The sequence below is a fragment of the Lepidochelys kempii genome, chromosome 10, assembly GCF_965140265.1.
Source record: "Lepidochelys kempii isolate rLepKem1 chromosome 10, rLepKem1.hap2, whole genome shotgun sequence".
Taxonomy (NCBI): Eukaryota; Metazoa; Chordata; order Testudines; family Cheloniidae; genus Lepidochelys; species Lepidochelys kempii.
The window spans coordinates 45,521,008-45,548,253 of NC_133265.1; the positions used below are offsets into that span (position 1 = coordinate 45,521,008).

At 58.1% G+C, this 27,246-nt stretch overlaps 1 protein-coding gene across 5 annotated transcripts in view; it reads left to right on the forward strand.

The window, feature by feature from the left end:
- The window catches only part of ZNF609 (zinc finger protein 609), a 121,621-nt gene extending 99,147 nt beyond the window's left edge, over nt 1-22,474 (forward strand). For 4 of the 5 annotated variants that reach the window (XM_073363228.1, XM_073363232.1, XM_073363229.1 and 1 more), the window contains 7 exons: nt 7,200-7,287; nt 8,586-10,935; nt 15,037-15,403; nt 16,196-16,371; nt 17,542-17,758; nt 18,334-18,412; nt 18,876-22,474. In XM_073363228.1, the coding sequence (XP_073219329.1) occupies nt 7,200-7,287; nt 8,586-10,935; nt 15,037-15,403; nt 16,196-16,371; nt 17,542-17,758; nt 18,334-18,407 (3,272 nt within the window). In that variant the 3' untranslated portion in view covers nt 18,408-18,412; nt 18,876-22,474. Of the gene's footprint in view, nt 1-7,199; nt 7,288-8,585; nt 10,936-15,036; nt 15,404-16,195; nt 16,372-17,541; nt 17,759-18,333; nt 18,413-18,875 lie in introns of those variants that run through there. The other variant, XM_073363231.1, reaches the window with a different exon arrangement.
- The last annotated feature ends 4,772 nt before the right edge of the window (nt 22,475-27,246 follow it).

A 27,246-nucleotide genomic window follows, 5' to 3' on the forward strand; every position in this document is an offset into this window, starting at 1 on the left:
AGCACCCAGCCCCCAGCATGGTGATTTCGTTTGTGCAGGTTGTTTCTCCTGTGCTCCAGGTGTGCATGGGTGGAAGGATGCAAACTGCCGACAGCCCCTCTTTATCAGGTCGCGAACCAAAAGTGGTCATGAGATGCTTCACAGAAGTGCCCCCCCCGACAGGGGCAGATTGGGCCTGGGAGGTCCGAGCACAGGACTGGGAGTCAGGAAGAGACTGTAAATCTCCTAGCTCTGCCACTGCCTCATTGGGTGAGCGTCAGCATTTCACTGCCCCTCTCAGTACCTCCGTTTCCCAGCGGCAGATTGGAGATAACTTGCTGTTTGAGGTCTGGGGAAGATGCAGGAGAAATGCCCAGTGTTGTTACACCACTTGGAGCTGCCATTTACACTTTTTCTTGCAGACTTGCCTTGTTCTGCTGCTTTTGTCTCCCCCAAGGGAGAAGCTTGCCCTAGAATCAATGCCTTATTTTCTAAGCAGATCCTAGACAGGGGTCTGTCCATTTCCCTTTGTTCTGGCGTTTCATTCTCCTGACAGACACAACCTTCCCCTCCCCTCCCCTCTCCTGGCACCAGCATTAGCACTTAGCATCTGGGAACCCCAGCTCTGTAAGCTCTGAACACTTTAAGCAAGATGGCTTTGGCTGGTGGTGTTCATTCCAGGGAGTGGTTCTGTGACCTCAGGAAGAGGCGAACAGGTGTCAAATAGATGCCTGTGAAAGCAGGAGCATCCCCTGTAATTCAAGCGTGATGCAGCCATCCCTGTGATGCTAAAGAAGAGCAGCTTGGAGGACAGCTGCCACTGAATGTAGACTTCGACTCAGTGACCACACAGCCTTTACCTTCTGTTCCCTGCCTGGCCTCATGGGCTTCTTGTCCTGGAGTCCACAGAAAAGCACTGATCTGGAGTAAAGAGGAGGCAGAGTCATGAATTGGAACCCACTTGAGATGCTGTCAGCCTGACTTGACATTTGAGTTCTCTGCCTCCTGGAGCATGAGGGAGGCTGGGTCGAAGTGGGGAAGGGGATGCAGCCGCTTCCGAGGGCAGGGAGCCAAGGGGCCGTGCCCAGGTTTGTGGCAGGGAGCCGTTGACTGCACAAGCATGTGCAGTGACTGCTCTGCACCCAGCCTAGGCCCGGGGAGCCTCTTGTGCGGAGATGGGGGTGTGCAGTGATGGGCGTGCCGTGGGGGAAAGGAGAGCAGTGTGACACTTCCTCTCTCTCTGCTGCCGTTCTCTGGCAAACAGCTGGGAGGGCTTTGGGTTACCACAGACGCCTTTTCACCTGCGCTCCCCAACCACTGAGCAGGAGGCGAGCACGTACAGACTAGTCAGCAGCCAGGTTCGCTGTTCCTGTGACCTGCCCTATGTTCTTGTCTGCAGCTGGATTGGGGCGGGGAATGCTGTGGCTGGCCTTATTCCACTCACAAATCGGCTCAGGTGTAGCTTACGCCCCCTATGTAGGGGAGGGCCTAGGAAACCAAAGCAACATCTCTGTGGGTTCATTTTCCTTGCAGCTGTGACCAGGCCTCCATCTGTATGGGTGAACAAATGGCTTCCCTGAAACGCCATGTGAGACTGTCCCCGTCTCCTGCAGAGACTGAGCCCTTGCCCTCTTGATCATCAATGAAGGCTCCTAGGGCTCACTGCTACACCTGTTCACAAGGGGCCGGCAGCTCTCCCACTGCATGGGCAGGGCACCTTCAGAGCTATGAGGAGGGAGCTCTGCTCCTCTGGCCCAGTCATCCCCAGGGAGAGCCACTTGAATGTCATGAGGCTCTCCGATGACTCTGGCCTCAGCCTGGAGCAGCGCTACAGATGGCTCTAGTTCACACTAAAGAGGGTGTGGTCCAGGGTGTGGAACGACTCTGAGGAGCGGGGCAGACAGGACAAAGAGAGAGGGCAGCATAGTGGGCGGGGGGGCAAAGGGAGGGGGCAGGGAGCAGCAGCCAGCAGCCCTGTGTGACTGGAGTAGGGCGAGATGACGCCATGAGGACCAGACAGGCAGCGAGATTCTGAGAACGGGGTGGACAAATCAAAGGGGAGAGCCAGGCAGGGCCCCAGGGCAGGGTGAAATTGGAGCCCTTGGGGTGGAGGGGGAGAGGCCTGCGTGAGCCACCCAGAGCAGAATAGCTCCGTTCCCCAAGGCCAGTGTCATGTCCAGGGCAGGTCCACACCTCCTGCCTGCATGGTCGTGTGCGTCACTGTCTCTCTCCATTGCATGGACAGGGCTCCACTGTGCCATCAGTGCATGAGCAGGGAACTGTGCTGGTCTCTGGGGGGGCGTTAGAGGGGGTTCCCACCCCCTGCACGCACTACCTTTGGAGTGGCCGTGCTGGCTCCACAGCTGGCCCTGGCCGCCCGCCCTTGGAGCAGAGGAACAAGCTGGAGGCCTGTAGCCAGTTTCTCCTGTTGTCAGGGCAAGGCAATGTCCTGACACCCCCTGCCCAAGTCAGGATGTGTGCTGTGGGAGGGGACTTGCTCTCTGCAGGCTGCGGGAGGGAACTGCCACTCAGTCTCTGCTCCACAAGGCCTGTGCTGTGGGGCCCCAGCAGACCTTCCTCTGCTCCTTCCCACCCCATTCAGGAGGAGGGGGCCTCTGAGCCCAGAGTCTGATCAGTGGAAGGAGCACTTACTCCCCGAGTAGGGACTGCAGTGCTGGGCTGGCCTCGTTCTGCTGCTTTCCCGGGGCATTGCCCTGAACCTACCCTCCATGTCCAGGAGCCAGTGGGGGGAGGTCTCAGTTCTGTAACCCCCCCCTCAAGCACCGTTCCTCTGCATCAGTGTGCAGGGAGCACTGTTCTGGCACTCGTGGCCTGGGCCCCTGCATTGGCTTCCCCCTGAGCTGCTCTTATTGGGCTGATTTTCCCCTCCCTCCCAACTGGGCCCACTCCAGGCACTCTGGAGGGGACAGGAGGTGGTCTGGAATTCCCACACCGCACTGGCATGTTCCCACTCCTGTCTCCCTTAGAAACACCAACAAACACCTCAGAGCTCCTGTGAGCCCCAGCATCCCCCTGGGGTGGGCTGCCGGGGAATGGCTCCCCGGCTGCTCTTGCCCTCATCCCATGGTGGATGGTGGCATGTGGATTTGCATCCTGCCTTTGCTGAGCCTTGCTTTGCCTGAGCAGCCCGTCTTCTTGGAGGATTACGCTGGAGACGTTAACGCCCAGGAGAGGGCAATTGAGAGCTGTGATGGCTGGGGGCACGTGAGTCCCAAACTGCCAACTGCAATCAGACTGCCCCATGGGGCCCCAGGGACACTGCCCTCGTTATCTGCTGGCTCGAGGGAACCTAACGAAGTAACCTCAGTGACGCTTTGCCATGGCGCTGTGCTGTGAGTTAGTGTGGAAGGCAGGGCGGGATTGATGGCACTGGTTCAGCATGCACGCTGAGCTCTCGTGCCATGGGGCCTATGGGTTGGATGCTGCTAACGAGTCATCCCTGGGGTTTACATTGTCCCAGCTGGTTGCCACTGGAGGAGTAGGGTAAGTTTTGTGCAGCTGGGTGCAGTGGATTAAATGTAGGGCAGTGTGTGTGAGAAGGGTTAATGGTAGCCCTCTGAGAGGGTGCCTTTGTGGAGGGAAAAGGGGCGGTTGCAGCCGCTGCTGAGGGCTCTGGCTTGCTTCAGCTCTCATCTCTCCCCTGTGATCATGGCAGCGGGAAAGCTGCCAGAATGTCCTTCCTAATCCACACACCAGCCAGCGCAGGGATGTGAGGAGCCCCTGGCGTCTTGTCACACAATTAACTTCTGACGTTCCACAGGAGAGCGGAGCAGGAAGCCAGTGCTTAGGCAGTAAGGGGCATGTTTTCTTCAAAGAGCTCTTGAGCTGGCGTGTGCTGAATGCCGGCTCCTCCTTAGGGACCTGTTGGGGTGGGAGGCAGAGAGTAGCTGATCCTGGCTCAGAGGGGCGTTCAGTTCCCTGGCTGATGAGAGGAGAGCTGGAAGGCTGCAGTGAGCACACCCTTGAATTCCAGACCAGCAAAAGGAGATCCCTGTAACTGTGACAGTGCTAGAGGTCATTCCCCCTCAGCCCTACCTCCAGCTGCCTCCACTTCTCTAAAGACACTTCCGGTGTCACGAAGGGCTCGTTAACATGGCATCAGGAGCTTGTCACACGAGGGGGCTGAAAGCAGGACTCCCTATGAGTCTCCACATGCTGATTGTGGTAAAGGGGATGCCTATGGGATTTAGGCCCCAAGCTCTGTGCCCGGGCTCTGTCCTTCCTCCTGTGCTTAGGGGTCACAGATCCAGGCAGCCATGCTGAGGCTCTCTGCCCACAGAGGGGCCAGGGGTTGAAATCATACATATAAGGCAGGGACACTGAAGTGTTTCTTGGCGTAACCCTGTAACAATGAACAGGTTAGGGGCCAGTGAGCGGCTGAAAATGGTGGTTCTAATCTCCATCCTTGGGCCACTAGCCCAAGACTTTGATAATGAACATGGGCTTCCCATGTGCGGTTCCCCACTTACACACTTTACTCTTGCGTTTGGCCGCGGGGCTGGGAAACTCAGCTGGGCAGTTTCACTCCCTCTTTCTAATCAGTTTCACTGCATGACTCTCAGACCTCACCAGGGTGGCTTTGAACATTGAGGGACCCCCTAATACCCCTCCTTTTCCATCGAGTATGGATCCCTCTTCCATTGAGCAGGATGGGCAAGGTAGAGTGGTTTTAGGCCTCATGTGGAGAACCCCTGTGTTAGCGCTGTGCTGTTCGTTGTCTAGTTTATAGGCTTTTCCCTGGCTCATGTCCTTCTAGTATCAGAGTGCCTCAGTGGCTAACCAGCACACCCTGGCAGTTCTCCTGGAAGGTGGGGAGGTCCCTATTCCGTTTGCTGTGCGATGGTCAGAGGTGTCATGCAGGAATTGATGGCAGAACCGGTCACTGAACTCGGAAGTTGAATCCCTTATGCAGATCTTTCCTCCACCTGCTGCTGCTTGCGTTGCCAGCGTGATGTGGGAAAGGTTTGAAAGAAAACTAAAAAATGGCTTTTCCTATTGCACCTCCAACCCTGGAGTCCTTTCTGTTCCTGGGCTCGGACTTTAGCTCTTTCCTTTCCCAGCTAAAATAAAGCCTGTATTTTGGGTCTCAGCTATGTGAATGTCCCTTGATTCACATAGTATTTCTCAGCTGTCTACCGGCACATTACAGCAAGGGAAATACGGACCAAGATTTATAAATGTGCTCCAGGCACAGCTGTTCAGGACTCGCCAAGCTCCATTCATCTTCTGATACTGTGTGGCTATATATCTAGCTGCATTCATGTGCCCTTGTAAATGAGATTTCTATCTCCCAAGTTCTACCTTGTGCAGATAAATGCGCTCCGTTCAATGGACTCTGCTCCTGTTCAAATTAGTTATGCAGTAATCGGAGCAGGCCATTGCTGGGAGGAAATATCCACTTGAGTTCTCTCTGCTAATGGCCCCAGATTATGTAGTGTAATTGCTTTCTTATAGAGGGACTTGCAGCCTGCTGGCCACAAGAGACCTGAGAAGGTGGGATAGCTGGAGTGGACTCCAGGCTGGGAGTGAAGCTAGCTGCCCTAATGCAGCATGCGGGGAGAGATTGGAAGGTGACTGAGCGGAGTGCTGGCAATCTGCAGCAAAGGCTGGGCAGCTCTTGCATCCCACAGTATTTCCTTCTCCTGCTGGCTCTGCACTGCCTTCTATTAGGGTGACCAGATGTCCCAATTTTATATGGAAAGTCCCAATATTTGGGGCTTTGTCTCATATAGGCGCCAATTACCCCCTCCCCTCCGCCCATCCTGATTTTTCACACTTGCTATCTGGTCACCCTACCTTGTACAGCCCCTTTTAGCCAAGGGGGGCTGAGCACTTTCCAGTGCTTAAGCCTCCCCATCACCCTCTGAAGTAGGTATCTCCATTTTATAGCTGGAGAGTCCCTCTGGAGCTGGGGCCAGGCAGCCCAGAGGTGCAGGACTGTCACCCAGTGGGGACCTCCCTGCCTTGGCTGCCTTTGAAACAGAAGGGCTCATGAAAACCTTCTGTGGCCAGTGTGGTCACACTGTGCCCATGTGATGGGCTCGGTCCAGCCAGCACTGCTGACCTGGCCTGGTTTAGGGGCAGCCCATGGCACACAATGAACTGCAGCTAAGGATGGGAAGCTGACCCTCTGCTGAATTTGGTGGCAGAGCATGATACCTAGTGGCCAGAAGACTGCGTTCACCAGCTGTTCACAATATCCCTCTTCCTTTCACTCCCTCAACCATTCACACGGTGGCGCCAGCCCCGAGAGAGCAACAACCAGGAGACGTTTAAAAATAACAAACGTTGGGTCTTCCTCTTTGCCTTCTGGTGTCTAAGCTATTAGGGGGTCACTTCCTATCTTTGCTCCTCTGCCGCAGGGCTAGTCTGCTGAGATTCTTGTGTATTCCCATGTCTCCGGGAGCTGGGACTTTCAGAAGCACCCTGTATATAGTGGGAGTTGTGCTAAGATGGTGTGTGCCTGTCTAGCGCTGTACCCCTTGGGCTGCACAATGGTGGCACCAACCTGCTGACGGCTCTGGTGTGGTTTGTCGGGTGTGGGGAGGAGGAGTCAGTGTGTTCCTAGTTGTGGGGCCTTGAGCGGGGGCCAGTAGGCTCAGGAGCTGCACTGCAGTCCTGTGTCACCACCACACTCATGCTGAGCCAATTGCTTCTCTGGGCTCTGCTCCCTCCCCAGGATGAGACCCTGCTCATTTTGTGTATATCTCCTGCCCCACCTCCCTATGGGGTCTCACCCCTTTGGTGGGGTCGCCTCCTCCCTGAGTCGTCAGCTCTGCTCTCAGCCACCTGCGGCCCCTAGGCTTTGCCATCACAGCTCCAGGGCAGGGCGGGAAGTGGGTGGGCCCTTGAGCTAACTTCACTGGTGGTGCAGCTGAGGCCCCTCTCCAGCAGGCCACCTGCTCCCCTCCCTGCTCTCTGCTGTTGAAAAGCCTGGGGTGGGCCCAAGCACCAAGGCGAGTGCCCCGTTGGGCGCCTTGCCCACTGCACTGCTGCCAAGCAGCCTTGGAGCAGCAGGGCACTCACTGGTCATGGCTGTGGGCGGGGCAGAGCTGGGCCCTGGCTCTGTGTTGATCCCAGCTCCCACCCAAAGCGCAGCCAGGCCCGTGGTGGTTGTGGAGCTGTTTGCCCCGGACCCCGCAGCGTGTAACCCCGGTTCCCAGTGGTGCTGAGGGTGACCCTGTCTCCTTGCCTTACAGGTATGTTGGTGGTTAACGTGACCTGGAGGAACAAGACATATGTGGGTACGCTGCTGGATTGCACGCAGCATGACTGGGCGCCCCCCAGGTAAGCGTTCGGGAGGCTCAGAGGCCGCTCCAGGGCCTCTCAACTGTAGAGTGTGCTCGCATCTCTCTGGGCTCCCCAGAAGGGCTCTGGAGCTGCAGTGTGCATGGGTCTCCATCCCAGCCTGTCTGCAGGGCCTTCAGGCAGACAGACAGTGAGCGTGGGCCAGGACTTCTCCTTTCAGCTGGCCCCACCTCTGCCACCATTTCGGGGACAAGAACAGAGGTTTCCTCTTCTGTCTCTGGACCACTGAAGCTAGGGTTGGCTCAAGCCATTCAACCTGTTCCTGAGGGGCCCTGTCCCCCGGCAGGCAGAGCTGGGCACTGGGGAGGCCCCTCCATCACGCACGTGGGGTGGTCTGACCCCCCCTTGGAAGTGCTCTGTGAGTAGCAGCAACACAGCTCTGCTAGCCATTTTGGGGAAAGCTCAGAGGCCCGCTCTGGGGGTTGCTTTTCCCCCTGTAGTCCCACTGGGTTTCAGGGGGAGACAGGGTGGTAGGTAAGTGACATACATGCCCAATGTTTCTCAGCAGGGAGGCTGGGAACCAAGGGTTTCCCCAAGTGCCCGGGCCCTCACTCACTGCCTGGCCTCCCTGCTGTGGACTTTCAGCCTTGATGGCCTGAGTGGAGGAGCTGGGGATAGACAGCCCTGTGTGTGAGGGCCGGGGACCGTCTGTCAGAAGAGGGGTCACTGGCTCAGCTATACCAGGCCAGGAGTGTGTCCCTCCCCTCCTGGCCTGGCTGGGACGGGCAGTGCTAAGCCAGGCATCATTCTTAGAGCATCTCCTGTCACTCACCAGTGCCCATGTTGCCTTGGGCTTGGGGGTGGGCCTCAGAGTCAGCTGTGTCTGACTGTCCTCGATGGGGGTCAGTAAATGGGGGAGCCCTTCCATTCCCCTACCTGGTTTCCTTCCTGTTTCATTGCTCCCTGTCTGAGCCAAGTGATTGTCTGGTGTCACATGGGCCAGGTATCTCCACTCCCCCGGGGCTGGCTCCCAAGCTGTCCTTGCTGGTGCTGGTTGCACTGCAGACCCCAAGGGTGGGAGCCGGCAGCCCGTTGACCTGTGTGTGGTTGTTGCCCCCATCTCAGCTCCCCCCCGCCCATGTACTGTAAGCCTCCTTTGCAGGGAGCACGGGGCATTGTGGGGTACAGGGGGAGCCTCCAGGGTGACTGCGCTGAGCAGAGACCGAGCTCCTGACACAGGATGCCCCCTGCTCTGGTCATGGCACTGGTGTGTTCTTGTGTGCCGTCCTGCATGCCGAGCTCCGGCTGGTCCTGACCGTGTGTGGTTTCCTCCCCAGGTTCTGCGACTCTCCCACCAGCGACCTGGAGATGCGGAACGGCCGGGGCAGAGGCAAGCGCATGCGCCCGAACAGCAACACGCCGGTGAACGAGACGGCCGCTGCCTCGGACAGCAAAGGGACCAGCAACAGTAGCAAGACACGGGCGGGGGCCAGCAGCAAAGGGCGCCGAGGGAGCCAGACCTCCTCGGATCACCGCCCCCCACCCGGTGGCACTGCCGAGGATGTGAAAGCCAGCCCCTCGTCAGTGACCAAGCGGAAAAGCAAGCCCCTTTCTGACATGGAGCTCAACTCGAGCTCGGAGGACTCCAAGGGCAGCAAGCGCATCCGCACCAACTCGATGGGCTCGGCTGCCGCACCCCCAGCCGGGGTCAAGGTAGAACCTGTGGGCCTGGACAGGAACTGCCCCTCCCCCATCCTCATCGACTGCCCTCACCCCAATTGTAACAAGAAGTACAAGCACATTAACGGGCTGAAGTACCACCAGGCCCACGCACACACGGACGACGACAGCAAGCCGGAGGCGGACGGGGACAGTGAGTGCGGCGAGGAGCCGCCCCTTCACACCGACGTCGGCAGCTGCAACGGCTCCCAAAAGGGCTCCCTCTCGCCGGCCCGATCGGCCACGCCCAAGGTGCGGCTGCTGGAGCCTCACAGCCCCTCCCCGTCCAGCAAGTTCAGCACCAAGGCCCCCTGCAAGAAGAAGCTGGGCGGAGAAGGTGACGTGGACCCCGGAGCCCTGTCCAACGACGGCTCCGAAGATGGCCCCTCGATGGCGGACGAGACAAGCAACGATGGCTTTGAGTCGCTAGAGAAGAGATGCCTTGACAAGGAGAAGTGCAAGAAGCCAGCTGGTGCTAAGCCAGACAAGCTCCCTTCCAAAAGCTTAAAGTCCGCCAGACCCATTGCTCCTGCTATTCCCCCACAGCAGATCTACACCTTCCAGACGGCCACCTTCACCGCAGCCAGCCCCGGCTCTTCTGCCGCCTTGACTGCCACCGTAGTCCAGGCCATGCCCAGCAGCCCCCAGCTCAAGCCCATCCAGCCAAAGCCCACGGTCATGGGGGAGCCCTTCACGGTCAACCCCGCCCTGACTCCTTCCAAGGACAAGAAGAAGAAGGACAAGAAGAAGAAGGAATCCAAAGAGGTCGAAAACCCCCTGACTCCTGGAAAAGTCTGCCGAGTGGAGGAGGGCAAAAGTCCCTTCCGAGGGGAATCTGGGGAGCTCGGGACCAAAGGGGAGGGCCTCCTGAATGGTTCGTCTGACCCGCACCAGAGCCGGCTCGCCAGCATCAAGGCTGAGGCAGATAAGATCTACAGTTTCACGGACAACGCACCGAGCCCGTCCATTGGGGGCGCCAGCAGGCTGGAGAATGCTGCTGCCACCGCCCCAGCTCAGCCCATGACCCCGCTGCACGTGGTTACCCAGAACGGGGCGGAGGCGGGCTCAGTGAAAACCAACAGCCCGGCCTATTCGGACATCTCGGATGCGGGGGAGGATGGGGAGGGCAAGCTGGAGAGCATGAAAGCCAAGGACCCTGAGCAGCTGGGCAAGGAAGGCGCAAAGAAAGCGCTTTTCCCTCCCCAGGCGCAGAGCAAGGACTCCCCCTACTACCAAGGCTTTGAAGCGTACTATTCCCCGGGCTACCCCCAGTCAAGCCCTGGGCCCATGAACCCCAGCAGCCAAGCTGCCGTGGAGAGCCAGCCCTTGAAGATGAAGAAGGACGAGGAGCAAGAGAGCCCGGAGGTGAAGGTGAAGAGCGAAGGCTGCGAGGAGAAGAAGGTGGAGCTCAGCAGCTCCAGCCAGCAGCCCTCGGTCATCCAGCAGCGCCCCAACATGTACATGCAGTCCCTCTACTACAACCAGTACGCCTACGTGCCCCCCTACGGCTACAGCGAGCAAGGCTACCATGCCCACCTGCTGAGCACCAGCCCGGCCTACCGGCAACAGTACGAGGAGCAGCAGAAGCAAAGGCAGAGCCTGGAGCAGCAGCAGCCCCGCGGGCTGGAGAAGAAAGCAGAGCTGGGCCTGAAGGAGAGGGAGGCAGCCCTCAAGGAGGACTGGAAGCAGAAGCCGTCCGTCCCTCCCACGCTCACAAAAGCCCCTAGCCTTACGGACCTGGTGAAATCGGGGCTGAGCAAGGCCAAGGAGCCGGGGGCTGCTGACATGGCCAAGTCAGTGATCATCCCCAAGCTGGAGGACTCCTCCAAGGTCCCCAGCCAGGTGGCCGAGGGACTCAAGGTGAAGCTGGCCGAGGCCAGCCACCTGGGGAAGGAGACGGCAGAGTCGAAAGCGGGCGCGGAGTGCGGCAGGCAGGCAGAGGTGGACCCCGTCCTGTGGTACAGACAGGTAAACGCTGCCGCCTGGGGACACACTGAGGGCAGCAAGATGCTGGCAGGGGGTGGAGTGATGGGCAGAGGGGTTAGGGCACGGATGGCCAGGGCAGTGCTTCCGTTCCATATCCTCCATACCACGGCCCCTCCCTGCAGCAGCTTGTCTCTCAGGCGAGGAAGGAAGGGAGCTCATCACAATGCAGTGGGGGGCAGCTGCCTGACTGGGGCCCCTCCCCTGCCAGGCCATGGGGGCCGTATCTCCCCTCTCCCTGGCTTTCAGGCTGTTTGGTGGGGTTGAACCTCCTCTGCCACTTGCCTCCCCTGCTGGAAAGGGTAGGATCTGATGAGAACCAGTCAAATGAAAGTCCCATTCAATTACATCATGTAATGGCAGGCAGCTAAAAAGTAAGGTGTGCTTATATACAAATGTGCTTATATACAGCTGCTAGAAGTCTAAACTATAAGATGGGTGAACTAGAGTGCCTCATATTAAATGGGGATATTGATATAATAGGCATCGCATAAACTTGGTGGATTGAGGATAATCAATGGGACACGGTAACACCAGGGTACAAGATATATTGGAAGGACAGAACAGGTCGTGCTGGTGGGGGAGTGGCACTATATATGAAAGAAAACGCAGAGTCAAATGAAGTAAAAATCTGAAATGAACCAAACTGTACCATAGAATCTCTATGGATAGTAATTTCATGCTTGAATAATAAGAATATAGCAGAAGGGATATGTTACCGACCACCTGACCAGGGTGGTGATAGTGACTATGAAATGCTCAGGGAGATTAGAGAGGCTATAAAATCAAAAAACTCAGTAATCATGGGGGATTTCAACTATCCTCATATTGACTGGGTACATGTCACCTCAGGACGGGATGCAGAGATAAAATTTCTTGACACCTTAAATGACTGCTTCTTGGAGCAGCTAGTCCTTGAACCCACAAGAGGAGAGGCAGTTCTTGATTTAGTCATAAGTGAAGCACAGGATCCGGTCCAAGAGGTGAATATAGCTGGACAGCTTGGTAATAGTGACCATAAAATAATTAAATTTAACATCCCTGTGGCGGGGAAAACACCACAGTGGCCCAGCACTGTAGCATTTAATTCAGAAAGGGGAACTACACAAAAATGAGGAAGTTAGTGAAACAGAAATTAAAAGGTACAGTGCCAAATGTGAAATCCTTGCAAGCTGCATGGAAACTTTTTAAAGACCCCATAATAGAGGCTCAACTTAAATGTATACCCCAAATTAAAAAGCATAGTAAAAGAACCAAAAAAGTGCCATTGTGGCTAAGCTACAAAGTAAAAGAAGCAGTGAGAGGCAAAAAGGCATCCTTTAAAAAGTGGAAAGTAAATCCTAGTGAGGAAAATAGAAAGGAGCATAAACTCTGGCAAATGAAGTGTAAAAATATAATTAGGAAGGCCAAAAAGAATTTGAAGAACAGCTAGCCAAAGACTCAAAAAGTAACAGCAAAAATGTTTTTAAGTATATCAGAAGCAAGAAGCCTGCTAAACAACCAGTGGGGCCACTGGACGATCAAGATCTAAAGGAGCACTCAAGGACGATAAGGGCATTGCAGAGAAACTAAATGAATTCTCTTTGCGTTGATCTTCACAGCTGAGGATGTGAAGGAGATTACCACACCTGAGCCTTTATTTTTAGGTAACAAAACTGAGGAACTGTCCCAGATTGAAGTGCCAATAGAGGAGGTTTTGGAACAAATTGATAAATTAAACAGAGATAAGTCACCAGGACCAGATGGTATTCACCCAAGAGTTCTAAAGGAACTCAAATGTGAAATTACCGAACTGCTCACTTTGGTATATAACCTATCACTTAAATCAGTATCTGTACCAGATGATTGGAGGATAGCTAATGTGACAGTAATTTTTAAAAAAGGGCTCCAGAGGTGACCCCGGCAGTTACAGGCCAGTAAGCCTAACTTCAGTACTGGGCAAATTGATTGAAACTACAGTAAAGAACAACGTGGTTTTTGTAAGGGGAAATCATACCTCACCAATCTCCTAAAATTCTTTGAGGGGGTCAACAAGCATGTGGACAAGGGTGATCCAGTAGAAATAGTGTACTTATATTTTCAGAAGCTTTTGACAAGGTCCCTCACCAAAGGCTCTTAAGCAAAATAAGCTGTCATGGGATAAGAGGGAAGGTCCTCTCGCCGATCAGTAGCTGGTTAAAAGACAGGAAATGAAGGGTAGGAATACCTGGTTAGTTTTCACAATGGAGAGAGTTAAATAGGGGTGTCCCACAGGGCTCTGTATTGGGGCAAGGGCTGTCAACATAGTCATAAATGATCTGGAAAAAGGGGTAAATAGTGAGGTGGCAAAATTTGGAGATGATACAAAACTACTCAAGATAGTTAAGTCCAAAACAGATTGCAAAGAGTTACAAAGGGATCTCACAAAACTGGGTACTGGGCAAGAAAATGGCACATGAAATTCAATGTTGATAAATGCAAAGTAATGCACATTGGAAAACATAATCCCAAGTCTACATATAAAATGATGGGGTCTAAATTAGCTGTTACCACTCAAGAAAGAGATCTTGGAGTCATTGTGGATAGTTCTCTGAAAACATCCATTCAATATGCAGCAGCAGTCAAAAAAGCAAACAGGATGTTGCGAATCATTAGGAAAAAGGGGTAGATAATAAGACAGAAAATATCATATGGCTTCTATATAAATCCATGGTACACCCACACCTTGAATATTGCATGCAGATGTGGTCACCCCATCTCAAAAAAGATATATTGAAATTGGAAAAGGTTCAGAAAGGGGCAACAAAAATGATTAGGGGCATAGAACAGCTTCCATATGAGGAGAGATTAACAAGACTGGAACTCTTCAGCTTGGAAAAGAGATGACTAAAGGGGAATATAATATAGGTTTATAATAGCATGACTGGTGTGGAGAAAGTAAATAAGGAAGTGTTATTTACTCCTCCTCATAACACAAGAACTAGGGGTCACCAAATGAAATTAATGGGCAGCAGGTTTAAAACAAACTAAAGGAAATATTTCTTCACACAACACACAGTCAACCTGTGGAACTCTTTGCCAGAGGATGTTGTAAAGGCCAAGACTGTAACAGTTCTCAAAAAAGAACTAGATAAGTTTACAGAGGATAGGTCCATCAATGGCTATTAGCCAGGATGGGCAGGGATGGTGTCCCTAGCCTCTGTTTGCCAGAAGCTGGGAATTGGCGATGGGATGGATCACTGGATGATTACCTGTTCTGTTCACTCCTTCTGGGGCACCTGGCATTGGCCACTGTCAGAAGACAGGATACTGGGCTAGATGGACTTTCGTCTGACCCTGTATGGCCGTTCTTATGTTCACTCCCCTCTGATTTGAATTGTTGCCACAAGCTTGGTCCCAGCTGGATTTACATCGGAAAAGCAGCTGGCCAAGGACCATGGGAACTGCTAGCTGGATCAGCAAAGCAAACCTGTGCGGTCCCTGAGGATGGGCTGGGGGCCACGGGTGCCAACAGACTAGTGCCAGGGCAGGAACGGCCGGGTCCCCTGCGGGGCTGCATGCTACGCTGGCCACCTGAGCCCCAAAGGGCTGGTGAGGTCGGAATTGGGACATGGGACTGGAGAGAAGCCGTCAGAGTCATCTGCCCTCTGGGGGAGACGGACAAGGCTGGTGGGGCATTCTCCTTCCACGCCCACTCTCCGCTCCCCTCTTCTGCCTCACCTTCTGCTCCCTTGCCCTTTAAGGCTCCTATCACTTTTCAGGCCAGCAGGCACCGGACATGTTGTGGGGGGAGAGCATTGGATGCCCACCCTCCGTGGTGGGTCAGTGGCTCTTGAAGTGAGAGGGAGCTGTGGTTGCCCTTGGTGCCAGGCCTGTCATTTTGCTGATGGTAGTGTGAGTGGCAAAGCGCTTTGCTGGGAGTGGGGGGAGACGCTGGCTCGGAGAGGCCACAGCCACCTTCCCTAGTCACCGTCTGGCCCGCAGCCTGCGGTGCCCGTTGCCGTCTGGCTCACCCGGGGGAGCAGCATGGTGGCGAATGCCGGGGCCACGGCCGCACGGTGCAGCGCTGGGATGCAGTGACTCTGACGAGCTCTTTGGTTGACGCAGGAAGCGGAGCCCAGGATGTGGACCTATGTTTATCCTGCCAAGTACTCGGAGCTCAAGAGCGAGGACGAGAGGTGGAAAGAGGAGAGGGACAGGAAGTTGAAGGAAGAAAGGAGCCGAAGCAAAGAGGCCGGCCCTAAGGAGGATGGGAAGGAGAGCACAAGCTCTGAATGCAAACTGACGTCCCCCGAGGAGTCCCGCATGGTGGGGAAAGACCCCAGACCCAGCGTCCACGTCCCCGTGTCTTCGCCCCTCACCCAGCATCAGTCCTACATCCCCTACATGCACGGCTACTCCTACAGCCAGTCGTACGACCCCAACCACCCCAGCTACCGGGGCATGCCAACCGTCATGATGCAGAACTACCCAGGTATGGGCGCAGCCGCTGGGCTGGGGGCTACCGGCTGGCCCCAGGCCCAGCCAGAGGAGTAGATTAGGCAGCAGGCCGGGGAGAGCTCACCCCATGGGGGAGGCTTGCGTCTCCTCCCCTGCCCTGGGCGTGTGTCTCGGGGCCTGAGTCAACCATTGAGGGGCTGGGTGCAGCGAGCTGAGTGGTGCTTGTACTGCAGTCCCACCACAATAAACCAGCCACCACAGCCTCAGACTGGTGCCTCTGGGAGGTCCCCAACGGCTGAGCTTGGCAGGGCTCCCGACAGCTGCTGCTCCCCGTGCGCAGGAACAGACCGGCAGCTCAGGGCAGGGCGGGAAGAGGCGGATTGCATCTGGCTGGAATGGCTGCAGAAGTGAATGCTGGCGCAGGACGGGCTTCGGCCCTTCTCCAGGGAGTCCTTGGCCCAGCCCCAGTAGCAGGGTGGCAGAGTGATGGTGCAGCAGCCCTCGGTAGCACCGCATGTGCTGCAGGGCAGGGGCTGCAGGCTGGTCCTCCAGCTGTCAGCCGGCCCGCTAGCTGGGTGGGCAGACATCCCTGGGCGCAGGAGGGCCATGCTGGCTCATGGTCCTAGTTACAGGTGGCCTGGGGGAGCGTCTCTGCTGAGCCCGTGTGCCTGATTCTCTGCCTTGGCGCAGTGCCGCGTGCTGCTGTCAGCCTGAGCTCAGATGGCAGGAGCGCCCTGCCCAGCAGACAGCCTGGGGGTGGGAGGCCTGTGGGGGGGCTGGTGCTGGCGTTCCCTCCCCCAGACTCTGACTGGCCTCTCCCCCACAGGATCCTACCTGCCCTCCAGCTATTCCTTCTCCCCATATGGCAGCAAGGCCTCTGGGAGTGAGGACGGTGACAAGGCGCGAGCCAGCCCCAGCGTGAGCTGCAAACCCAGCTCAGAGTCCAAGGCCCTGGACATCCTGCAGCAGCATGCCAGCCACTACAAGAGCAAGTCTCCCACGGTGAGGGTGGGACGGGGCTTCCCTGGGCTGGGGGCCTGATGGGAACAGGGGTCCAAGCGCTTCTGCCTGCAGCTGCCCTGAGAGTGAGACCCCCATTCAGTGCTTACTCCTGGCCCAGCTGTGGGGGGTGCTTATGGGGAGTTACTCTGGCACAGCCTGTCCCAGACACGCCACGGGGGACCCCTGGAAAGCCTGGGACCCCAGCGCTGCATGTGCTGGCCTCTGGCACCCTGGGCCGTAACCCCAGCCTGCAGGGCGGAAACCAAGGCCCAGGTCACCTAGTTAGTCAGTGACGGGGCTACTTTGTGCCGTGCACTAACCACCAGGCATGGCTTCCCCTCTGGCCCTGGAGGAGGCTGGGCCTGGGGCTGGGAGTCCCTGGGAATGCCCAGGTTTGTGGATTCCTCCTGGAAGACACGGGGAGACGTTCCTTTGGTGCAGCGCAGGCCAGAGGCTTCTCCCGCGACTTGTCCCACAGGGGCTGCGGGTTGGAGTCATTTACCTCCTAGGGACGGGCTTGCTGGGGCCTACAAGCCAACCGGTGAATGGAGGGCAGGTGGGAGCTGCATTAGTGCAACCTGCCAAATGTGCCTTTGCCATGGCGCTATATGGCCCACCTGCAACCCCTTCCCCTGCCACTGGGGGGAGCCACCCACCTCACTGCACAGCCCGTGGCATGAACCTGTCGGACAGGAAGTGGAGAATACTGTGCTTGAGTAGGGGGCTCTTTTGGGGAAGAATAGAATTGTCTCTGTTGGGCCAAAACACTGGGCTCTGCTGAGACAAGTGCCCAGTGGACTGGCAGCCCCCAGTGCCCCCTGGCAGCGCAGCGGGATCTTTGAGAGAAGTGCCCCAAATGAGTCCTTGTGTGGGGGGTCTCCCTGACGCGGCATGGGCCAGGCCGTGCCCCGGGTTGAGTGAGCTGGCTGAGCCTGGCCACATTGTCAGGGAGAGCCCTGGAGAGGGGTTTGGCTGCCGGCTTGGCCGTGCTTTTGGCCCTGGACTCAGCATTGGCTGCTCCAGCATGGCTGGTTGGAATCGTCTCCCCCAGGGTGCCCTGTCCGCTGTGCCGGCCCTTCTGATCTCACTGGCCGGGAGTCCTGCCGCTGCCGGCTTCCCCGGTCTGGGTTCCCCTGCCCTCCTCACCGGGGTCTGTGCTCTCCTCTCCAGATCAGCGAGAAGGCGTCTCAAGAGAGGGAGCGTGGCGGCTGCGGGGTGGTAGCTGGGGGTGGAGGCTGCAGCAGCGTTGGGGGAGCAGCAGGTGGAGAGAGGAGCGTAGATCGGCCCCGGACCTCCCCTTCCCAACGCCTGATGTCAACACACCACCACCACCACCACCTGGGGTACTCTCTGCTGCCAGCCCAGTACAACCTGCCCTATGCAACAGGTGAGAGCAGCCTGTCCGTCTCGTGCGGTGGCATGGGCAGCCCCTGCTGGACTGGAGTTGCGGCGCGGCTCCCAGCGGGATGGGGAGGCAAGCCGGCATGTCTGCCCCGGGGTGGAGCCCGGAGACGAGATGGGCTGGAGGGAGGATGGAAAGCTGGGAATACCGGGGTGGGGCAGTGGGTGTTAGTGGGCATGGCTGAGTGGAGCTGCAGCTAGGGCAGTGGGGTATGCAGATAGAAGCAGTGGGAGAGCGCCCCCGCCTGGTTGATCTCCGTGAAGCAGCGCATGGGGCTGACATTGAGCTGGGGAATGCAGTAGCACAGACCTCCCCTGGATGCACATGGTGAATAGCTCCTAGTGCGGGGCCCTGCCAGCCCAGGGCTGAAGCAGGCAGGGGGCTGCTCTCTGCTCCGCCCCAGAGCCGTCCCCATCCTCAAGCACAGTTCAGAGCAAGTGGCGATGACGGGAGGGTGGCTGAGCTGCCAGCTCCCCCCCTGGCACCGTCCCAGAGCTGCCACCTTCCCATGGCACCGCTGTAGGCACCAGGTCACCTTCTGGCTCTTCTTCTCGCTGCAGGTCTCTCTTCGACAGCCATCGTGGCCAGCCAGCAGGGCTCCGCTCCCTCCTTGTATCCGCCTCCCAGGAGGTGAGAATGGTAAGGCTGCTGCGCCACGCCTGCAAAGGGGGTGTGGGGAGAGAAAGGCCCAGGGCATGGGAGCGGGGGGAGAGCCTCCAGCCTCTGGACAAACATAACATCGCAGTGGAGCCTCCAAATCAGAGGGGCGGGGCAGGGGGGTAGAACCAGGCAAAGTGTGGGCAGGGGCTGTCCTAGGTCCTTTGCTCTGCCGGTGCCCCTCACTCCCGACCCGCGGCCCCTGCTAGCCCCGCCTGAGAGTTCCCTGGACAGCTGTTCCCGACTGCTAAGTAAACACTGTTACAGGGCCTGTGTGAGCAGCGGCTGTTTGCTTTGCCCACCCCTCTGGGTCCTGGGACACTGCAGCTGCCACAGGAGAAGGGAAGGAGGAAGAACCGTGTCCTGGTTCCTGCGGCTGGGGCGCCCCTTGGTGGATGTAGCAGCATGGGCACCGGAGTGATTTCTGCTTTGATTTTTCTGGCAGGACGCGCTGTGATTGGATAAAGGGGTCTGTACCAAGTCATGTGACTGGCTCACATGAGGAAGCGCTGGAAATTCCATTAGACATCAGTTGAATGGTGTTAATTGTTCTGTTTGACGTTCCTGCCCTAATCTGAGGCAGACTTTCCTCTTCCCGATGGGACACGCGGGTCCCCGCCCCCTCCACGCCCCTTTCCTTGTGAGCCGGGGAGCTGGAACCTACAGGAATATTTATTCTACTGCCCACCGTCCCTGGGAAGGGAAGCGACCTGCCTGCCTGGTGCATATGAAGAGGCAATGGAAGCACCGAGGGTTTCCGGTGGATTTGATTCAGTGTCCCTTTGGAGGTCACTGCTTCGCGAGGGTCTGAGCAGCACAGGACACGGGGTGGGGAGGGAGCACCAGCCGGGCCTGCTCAGCACGCAGCCCTCCCGCCAGCTGCACTTGGCTCCATGGGAGTGCAGCCCAGATCGCTACAGTCGAGTTGCCTGGACCCAGAGTCGCAGTCCCAGGGAAGAAAGTTTAGGTCTCTTTTCATTTGTAGTAGTGCTGATCAGGTACCAGCGAGGAGCGTGGGTGGATGGTTCAGTGCAGCGGGACGGGTGCGTGTCTCTGGTGAGCGAGCGAGCGCGCGTGCCCATGGACATGTCAGTGCAGTGTGGGGGTGGGCTCGGTGCACAGTGGGGGACAAGTAGCATCTGCAGCATGGGGAAGAGAGCACATGTCAGTGCAGCGGGGGGTGAGCGTGCGTCAGTGCAGCCTGGGGGGGCGTCAGTGCAGCACAGGGGAGGAGGGGGCTTATCAGTGCAGCGGGTGGCGGGTTCACACTTCAGCTGTGTACTCGGCCGGTGCCCACAGTGCCATGCCCTGTATTAAGCAGGTTTGTCAGTGTTCAGGCAGCGCAGAGAGGTGCTGGGTGCCCAGACTAGTCCAGCTGTGGGGTGAACAGGAGTCACCGGCTAAGAATCTGTTCTGCCCCCTCCGGGTGCTCTGCTGCTAGGGGTTTTCCCCTCAGGCTCCCAGTGCCCCTGCCAGCCCTGTCTCTTCTGCCTCCTTTCCACTCATCTTCCTCAGACCCGCTGCACTGGCAGCTGCCATCCCCCCGCCCCGCCTTCCCTGCTGGCAGGGGGCATGGGTTGCCATGGCTCAGGCTAACCCCAGTTTGTCACAAACAAGGCCCTTGGGTGGGCTCTCCCTCTGAGTCCTGTGAGCGTTCTGCCCCCCCGCTCCACCTGCAGGGTTGACCGGCTGCGTGGCCGTTCCTCCCAGCACAGACCTAGGGCCCCCCACGTTTGCATAGTCGTCAGTGCACGCGTGCGAGCACTGGCGGGGGCGTGCTAGGCCTGCTCTCGGCACCGCACCTGGGGCTGGGGGGACGGGAAGCTCTTCCAACCCTGGATGGAGTTGTCTCCTCCGGAGGCTGGCCAGTCTGTGCAGATGGGGGGCGGGTCTGCTCTGGGCTAGGGAAGCAGCCGGTGGTGGCCCCTGCATCTCTGCCCGGCTGCTGCAGGGGCCTCTGCCTTGGGCGCGCCAAACTCCAGTTCATTTGGTGGGTTTTTAATTTCGGATTTCTGAGCTGTGAGGGGCGTGGGAGGTGAGAGCGTGGAGCAGTGGGTCTGACGCGGCTGGGCGCGTCCCCCGGCCTCTGGGCGGGAGGGAGCCGGGGTGTGTGTGCTGTGAACCCCCCCACCCCATGGACGTAGGCAGTAGCTGTAGGACTGTTCATGCTTTGCCAGGCTCCATTAGCTGAACTGGTCCTTGCCCTCCCCCCTCAGCTGGCCTTGCTGATGTGCTGTGATGTGCTCCCTGGCCTACGGGCAGCATGGTGCTGCTGCACAGCCCAGGTGCTGCCGCGAGGGGCTGATCTCCAGGAGTTAGCAGCCACTCGAAGCTGATCCCCACCGGCCTATTTCCACCCGTCGAGGCGTGGGAGGTCCCCCAGCAGAGCAGGGGCTGGCTCGCTCCCCGCTGTTGGCTCACCCCCAGCCTGGCCCAGAGCCGCTGGGCGTTCTGGCTCTGCGCTGTGCAGTGTCTGGCGAGCTGTGTGTCGCCGTTGTCCCGGGCTGTGCGCCGCCCGCGGGCGCTGTACATACTGTAAAAAGGAATTGTTTGAAAGCTGTTGTTTTGGTTTTTGTTTCTTTCCCTGTGGGAGGAGCCCCTCCTCCCCCCGTGTGCAATCAAAGAGGAGCCACTGTTGAGTGTGTCGGCCCTGGTGTCCAATGAAGGCAGTGTGTCCGCGCAGCCCTGCCCCCTCCCGCAGCCGCCCTTCATTGGACTGATTCTTTTAACCTTTTCCTTTTGTCTGTCAAAGGAACCTGGGTGCTTGCTCCGCTTACAGCCAGGCTCTGTCTGCTGCATGGGAGGGGCCAGCCTAGCCTCCCTCATCTCCCGCAGGGCTCAGCCAAAGGGCCGAGGGTGGGGCGGTCTTTCCCAGGGTTCTCGGGAGTAGGAGGCTGGGAAATGCTGCGGTGCCCCCCAGCACCTCCAGGGGACACACAGCTCAGCTGCGGCCAGAGCAGAGAATCCACTTGCCACCACCCAGAGCAGCTGCCCTCTGGTCACCTGTCTGGTGTAATGGCATGGGGCCTAGGTGGGTTTCCTAGGGCCTGGTAGGATAGGGAGGTTCGGATTGGCTTCGAGGGTGGGAACTGCCTGCCTGGGGGACATAGGAGGCAGAGCCCCATCCCTCGGGGAGTCTTGGGCCGAGCCTTTCGCTCTGCCTGTGGCTGGGCAAGGGTCTCCCAAGCTGCTGGCATGAAGTGACATGCAGAGCCACCTGGGCCCCATGGAGCCCAATTCCCAGCGGGGGGCGGGGACCTATTTGTGTGTGTTGGTACCAACGAGGGGGTCAGATGGCTTCAGGTTCCTTATGGTGGGGCTGGGGGTTGGTCTCTTCCTGGTACCTTGGGGTGGCATCGCCAGCCTGCTCCCCAGCTGCCTGGCACCTTGGCTCTGGCAGCTGGGAGACCATCAGGCAGCCTTGCTGGGCCAAGGCACGCCTGGGGCTGGGCAGTGCCAGCCCCTGGCCCAGCTGCTCGGCGGTGGGGCTGGCAGAGAGGGCTCTGGCATGTTGAAAATGGGAGGGTTTGAGCTGCGGGGACAATTCAGCGCCCTGTGCCCAGCTGCTGCCAACCATTGTGGGCAAAGGGTTTCCCAGCCCCCCTTTCGGAAGTGCCACTTGGCTTCCGCCTGCCCATAGGTGGTAATTAAAGCTGCGGTGTAACCCGTAGTTTGGGGTTTGACAGTTTCAATGTTCCTGGTGGGCTCCTGCTGCAGGGGAGGGGGGTGGTCGGCTGGGTAGCACGCTGCAGTCCTGTCCCTTGTAGCAGCGTCTGTTCGGAGTTACTCCCCCACGCCGGAGCACTGTGAGCAGGGGGCCCAGCGGGGCGTTGATGTTCTAGCTCTTGTTTCCGTTGGAGTTGCTGTGTTGGGTTTAATTTCAGTCTTCCTGATTCTGCCCTTCTGTAAAGTGTACATTATTACCAAGCTCCTTGTTTTTTATATATATATATATAAATATATATATACACAACCTGCGCTCTCCCTGCCCGGGGCCAGTCAGGCAAGGAGAGAGAATAAATCTTTTTAAGAGACAATCACAAATATACGAGGGTTGCTTTTTCTTTCTGCCCATCCCCGCTCTCCCCTGTCCACCGCACTCCCACAGAGCTTGGGTGACATTTGCTGTTTGTAGCAAAACCTGCCCCCCATCCCCTGGCTGTTGCCCCATGCTCACAACCAGACCTGCCAGCAGTGCGCCTCCTGCAGGTGACCATAGGCAAGGCTGAAACCAGGAGCCCCATGGCTTTGGGCTTGCGAGGCGGGCAGGGACCTTGCCTCAGCTGGACGTTCCTGGCAGGATCCCCACGTTCCAAAGGGGTCGTGTGACCAAGCTAATCACCCCTGCATGGCGGCAGAGCCGGGCTGCTCCTAAGAAAATGTGCCTGGCCCCACGTCCAGCACGGCACGAGCAGAATGTGCCTGGCGGATTCCGGAGGCACCACTCATTTCCAAGGACCGTTGCCCACCTGCCTAGGACAAGCATGGCAGGCTCTCAGGCAACAGCAAAGGAGCCTGAGAGCCCTTGACCTGCAGACCCCAGCTGGAACTCCGCTCTCAGTCAGTCCTGGTCACGCAGAGGTGTGAAACAGAAGGAGACGGGGGGAATGGGTGCAGAACGTGCTGCTCTTGTAACTTCCATTTGAGCACCCTTCTGCCTAGCCGGAAGGGGGCCTGTGTGGAAGAGAAGGGCTGGGCCATGTGAATTCAGAAGAACAGCCGGATTCTCAAGGGCTTCAGCTGCTCCCTGAGGAGGCTGTGGCCGGCCCTTCCGGGCAGAGGCAGAGCAGGGCTGGATCTGAGTGGGGACAGAGATGCCTAAAGGGAAGTGGTCTTACAGCAGGTTTGGAACATGGACAGGTTTTGATCCCACTCCCCTGTCCAAGCCTGGAGGGCCCTGGGTACAGCTCGAATTGACCCATCTGCTACAGCTCCATGTGCTGAGGTGTTAGTTCTGTGTCCTTGGCTTGGGGCGTGGAAGGGGTGTTGGCTGGGAATGTGGCTGGAGCAAGAGAAGCAGAAAGCAGGGCTGGGGGATCTGAGAAGTCTGAAAGCTGGCCCAGAACCTGCCCAGTGCTAAACCTCTGCCCTCATGGAGGGGGCACAGTGTAGCCGAGCCAGGGACAGCTCCCCTCTGCTTTTAGCACCATGGGGTCCTGTGCTTCCCCTTCCTTTCACTCCATCACTATCAGTAAGGGGAGGGGGGGGGAACATATCCACATTGTCTCTGGTGGCTGGAGGAGCCGAGGGGCTCCAGGAGGGCTCTCAGGAGCAGAGGGGAGTGGCCGAGCATGACTAGGGAGGAGGGTCCATGGACTGGGGGGGCCTGGACGGAGACGCCCGGGTCACTGTGGGCAGAATGAAGCAGCTGAAACGGGGAAGGGCTGGTAGTGCTGGCAGAACAGGGGCTGGGGGCGTACATAGGGCTGTGGAGCTGAGCATAATGAGGTGTGAGCAGGGAGCCAGGGACAGGGGTGAAGTGATCAGATCAATGGGGCAGGGAGGTGACTGCCGTGCCTTGTACCAAGCACAGGCTCTGGGGCTGGTGGGGAGGCTGCAGTAACACAGGCTGGAGTATTTACCATCTGGAAGCTGCACACTGGACCCTTGTGGCAAAAGGAGCTGGATTTGACTGTCGCATGGGGTAAGGGAGGGTGCTGCAGGCCGCCCACCTGATATGGGCCTGAGCACAAGGCAGATGAGGGCTCTGGCAATGACAGAGTGGGATGGGGAGTAGGAGAGACCTGCAGATGGGCTTGGGCCATGCTGACGGTGAGGCAGGCAGGACGGGACATGGGGCCAAATTCGGATGTAGGGCTGGATGGGGGAAGAGGCTGCAGCGAGAAGAGGACCCCGCAGGAGAGCAGATGAGGAGCCTGCAACTGGGGGTGGGGCGGGGCGGGGCGGGGGGAGAGTTTGCAGAGCAAGGAGAACCAAGAGTGACAGGAGCCAGGGAGGGCAATGTCTCGGGGGGGGGGGGGGGGAGGTATGAGCGAGTCTCTCTCCTGCCACAGAGGGCAAGGAGCAAGAGGCTGGACTAGAGCTATCAGTAGCCTCAGGGAGAGTTCTTTCCACAGAGTGGAGAGGCTAGAGGCCAGGGTGAGGGGCTCCAGGATGGAGTGGGAGGAGAGGAACTTGTGGCAAGTGCTGCAAATGGCCTGTTAGAGGGGTTTTCAGGTGAAGGGGGGAAGGGGTTGGGGGACATACAAAGGTGTGTTTGCAGATTATGCAAGCTATCTCCCTGCAGATAAATGCTGGTGGCCCCTCCAGCCAGCAATCCCCAGGGACGGGCTGACAGACAGGCACAGAGCTGGGAGGCAGAAGATCTTAGGTCTGTCAGTTGGGACAAGTCATGCCCTTCTCTTACCTTAGTCAAGGAGACAATAGAGCATAGCTTGCCTAAAGCTAGCTCGCTTGGTGGCGACTGCGGTAGCAAGGCCTCTCAATAAACCGCACGCTTGTACACAGGAAGTGCTCCCTGCACCACAAAATGCAGCCACCTCTGGGTTGGACCAGCTTCTTTTTAACAGCTACCTGTGACGGGAATTGGGTATCTGACTGCAATGAGCCTGCTGCACAGCTGGGCCTCCCACTGAAGCAGGTGAGAGGTTCGGCTACTCATCCCTCCAACCCCTACCCGCTGGTAATTTTGCAGAGATTTAGACTGGAAGCCCAGCTGAAACTGTAGGACTGGAAGCAGCTGGTCTGGCCCAGGTTCAAGGGTTTATTGAGCGTAGTTTGGCAAACACATGGCATTCTTGCCCTAATAGCTGCCCAGATCCCTTAGCTTGGCATTTCATTTCTAAAGCATTAAATTGCTCCAGGGGCCCATGTCCCTGCGAAACGCTGGGAGGGCTTTCAGCTCACAGAAACCAAGGCAGCAGTTGGGGCCCAGGGGGGCCAGTGTCATTGGGGCTGGGACCACGGGAGGTCAGCACCATGGTGCTAGAGGTATGAGAGCTACATGCGCTGGTCTGTGTGTACCCCTGCGCGTTCTGCCATGCCGCAAGCATGGGGGTGCTGGAGCCCTGGAGTCCCGGACAGCCTAGGGCTGGGTGGGTGGGGGAGGTAACAGCCTTTATTGGCCCAGCTTCTGCTGGGGACATTGCCAAGCCGACCTGAGCACGAGCTGTGTCCCTCGGAGGCTAGGCCCTGTCACCAGCAGGCGTTGGGCCAGTAAAGGCTCTGACCTCACCCAGCTGGTCTGATCATGGCATTTGCATCAGAATCTCAGCTTTAATTTAAAAAAACCAAACAAAACATCAGGTCTAGCCGGTCTGTAAAGAAAAAACCGTCACTGACCGCGACCTAAGTGTACCCGAGGCCCGTGTAAACGCCTGCAGCGAAACGCTGGCTGAGCGGAGTGACCGGCCCGCCAGCTCATGCAAGGGGCCACATGTGGTAATTGTGCAGCTGTGAACTGTGGCGTTTCCCAGTGTTCGCTCCGAGTCCATTATGTCCCTGCACCTAGCATGAAGTGTACCACCAGGGCCAGGCCCTGCCTGCAGGTCTCTCTTCCTCTGCACCTTTCCCCACAAGGCAGAGCACCGTGGATCCCAGTGCAGGCCCTTTGCCCTGCTCCATGGGGCTAAGGGCCCAAGCAGTCAGGACTGGGGTGGGGGGGCACCAGAAGTGCAGATGGGGCATGTGGGCAGTTCGAGCAGCAGGTGTCGTGTAGGGCCCGGTGAATCTGACCTGCTGAAGCTGCCCACAATTACTTGGGACGCCGGGGGGGGGGGGGGGGGGTGGGAGGCGTGTGGGCTGGCGCTGGGCTGATGGGCCAGCTTTGCAATGGCTGGGGCCTCCGGAACGGGTGCATGCAGCTATAGAAAAAAAATCCCTTTTCACCCATAACCCTCCTAGAACGGTACGTCAGGGCGTAGTTTCAGCTGTGAGCCCGTAGGGGCTGGGGAGCTACACATGAACTGTGCCATGGAGCAGGGAGGGGGGCCATGTCCTGCTTTGCCGCAGGGCTGGGGGTTGCTATTAGCACTCTGCTGCTTCGTGGACACTGTGTCCCCGCTCTGGCCGCCTCCCACTGCTGCCACATGGCCTGTGGCCCAGCCCGGTGCAGTGCGGGCACCGTGCCCTGGGGCTGGGCTGGAAAGGGCCTGGCAAAATGGTCCCTGCCACCATCTGTCCTCAGGTCCCTCAGTCAGTCCCCGGGGGCTTTTGGGAGACAAATAAATCCTGGGTGCTGGGAGCCAGGTAGAGTTGCTCCCTGTGGTCCAGGGTCAGGCCACTGGGCCCCCTTGCCAAGTCCGCTGAAGACCTAGGGCTGGTGGGGCGGACGACAGCCATGCCGTTGCAGCCCTTTTCTGCCAGTGAGGCCACTCCCGGCGGGGCTGAGCACGGGGGCCATTGGCAGGGCAGGCTGGGAGACGAACCATAGGTGTGATGGAAGTTGAGCACCTGCCCCAGGCATGTCGCAGTGCTCATGTGCCCAGGTCCCATTGCGGCCCTGGTCTGAGCGCCCCTCCGGCCCATCCTCCACCCTCATGCTTTGCCAGGTGTTGGGCCCAACACACTGTGGGGAGGTGGAGGATGCACAGACCCGCCCTGGGCCGCTTGGTTTGTGCCCCAGTTCAGATGCCCACCCTGGTGCCACTATTTTCCCTGCGTCTCTAGGCTCCCTCCCCCGCCATGCGGTAGGGTGAGTGGTGCATGGACCTGTAATCACATGGGCTCTGCCTCCTACCCAGTCAGCGACGCCGGGTGCCATCCAGGGCCCTGTGGCTCTGCTCAGTGACTGGCCGGCCCACGGCCCAATGTGCTGTCCAGCCCCTGCTGACCCAGAGCACAGGCAGGACTCCGCC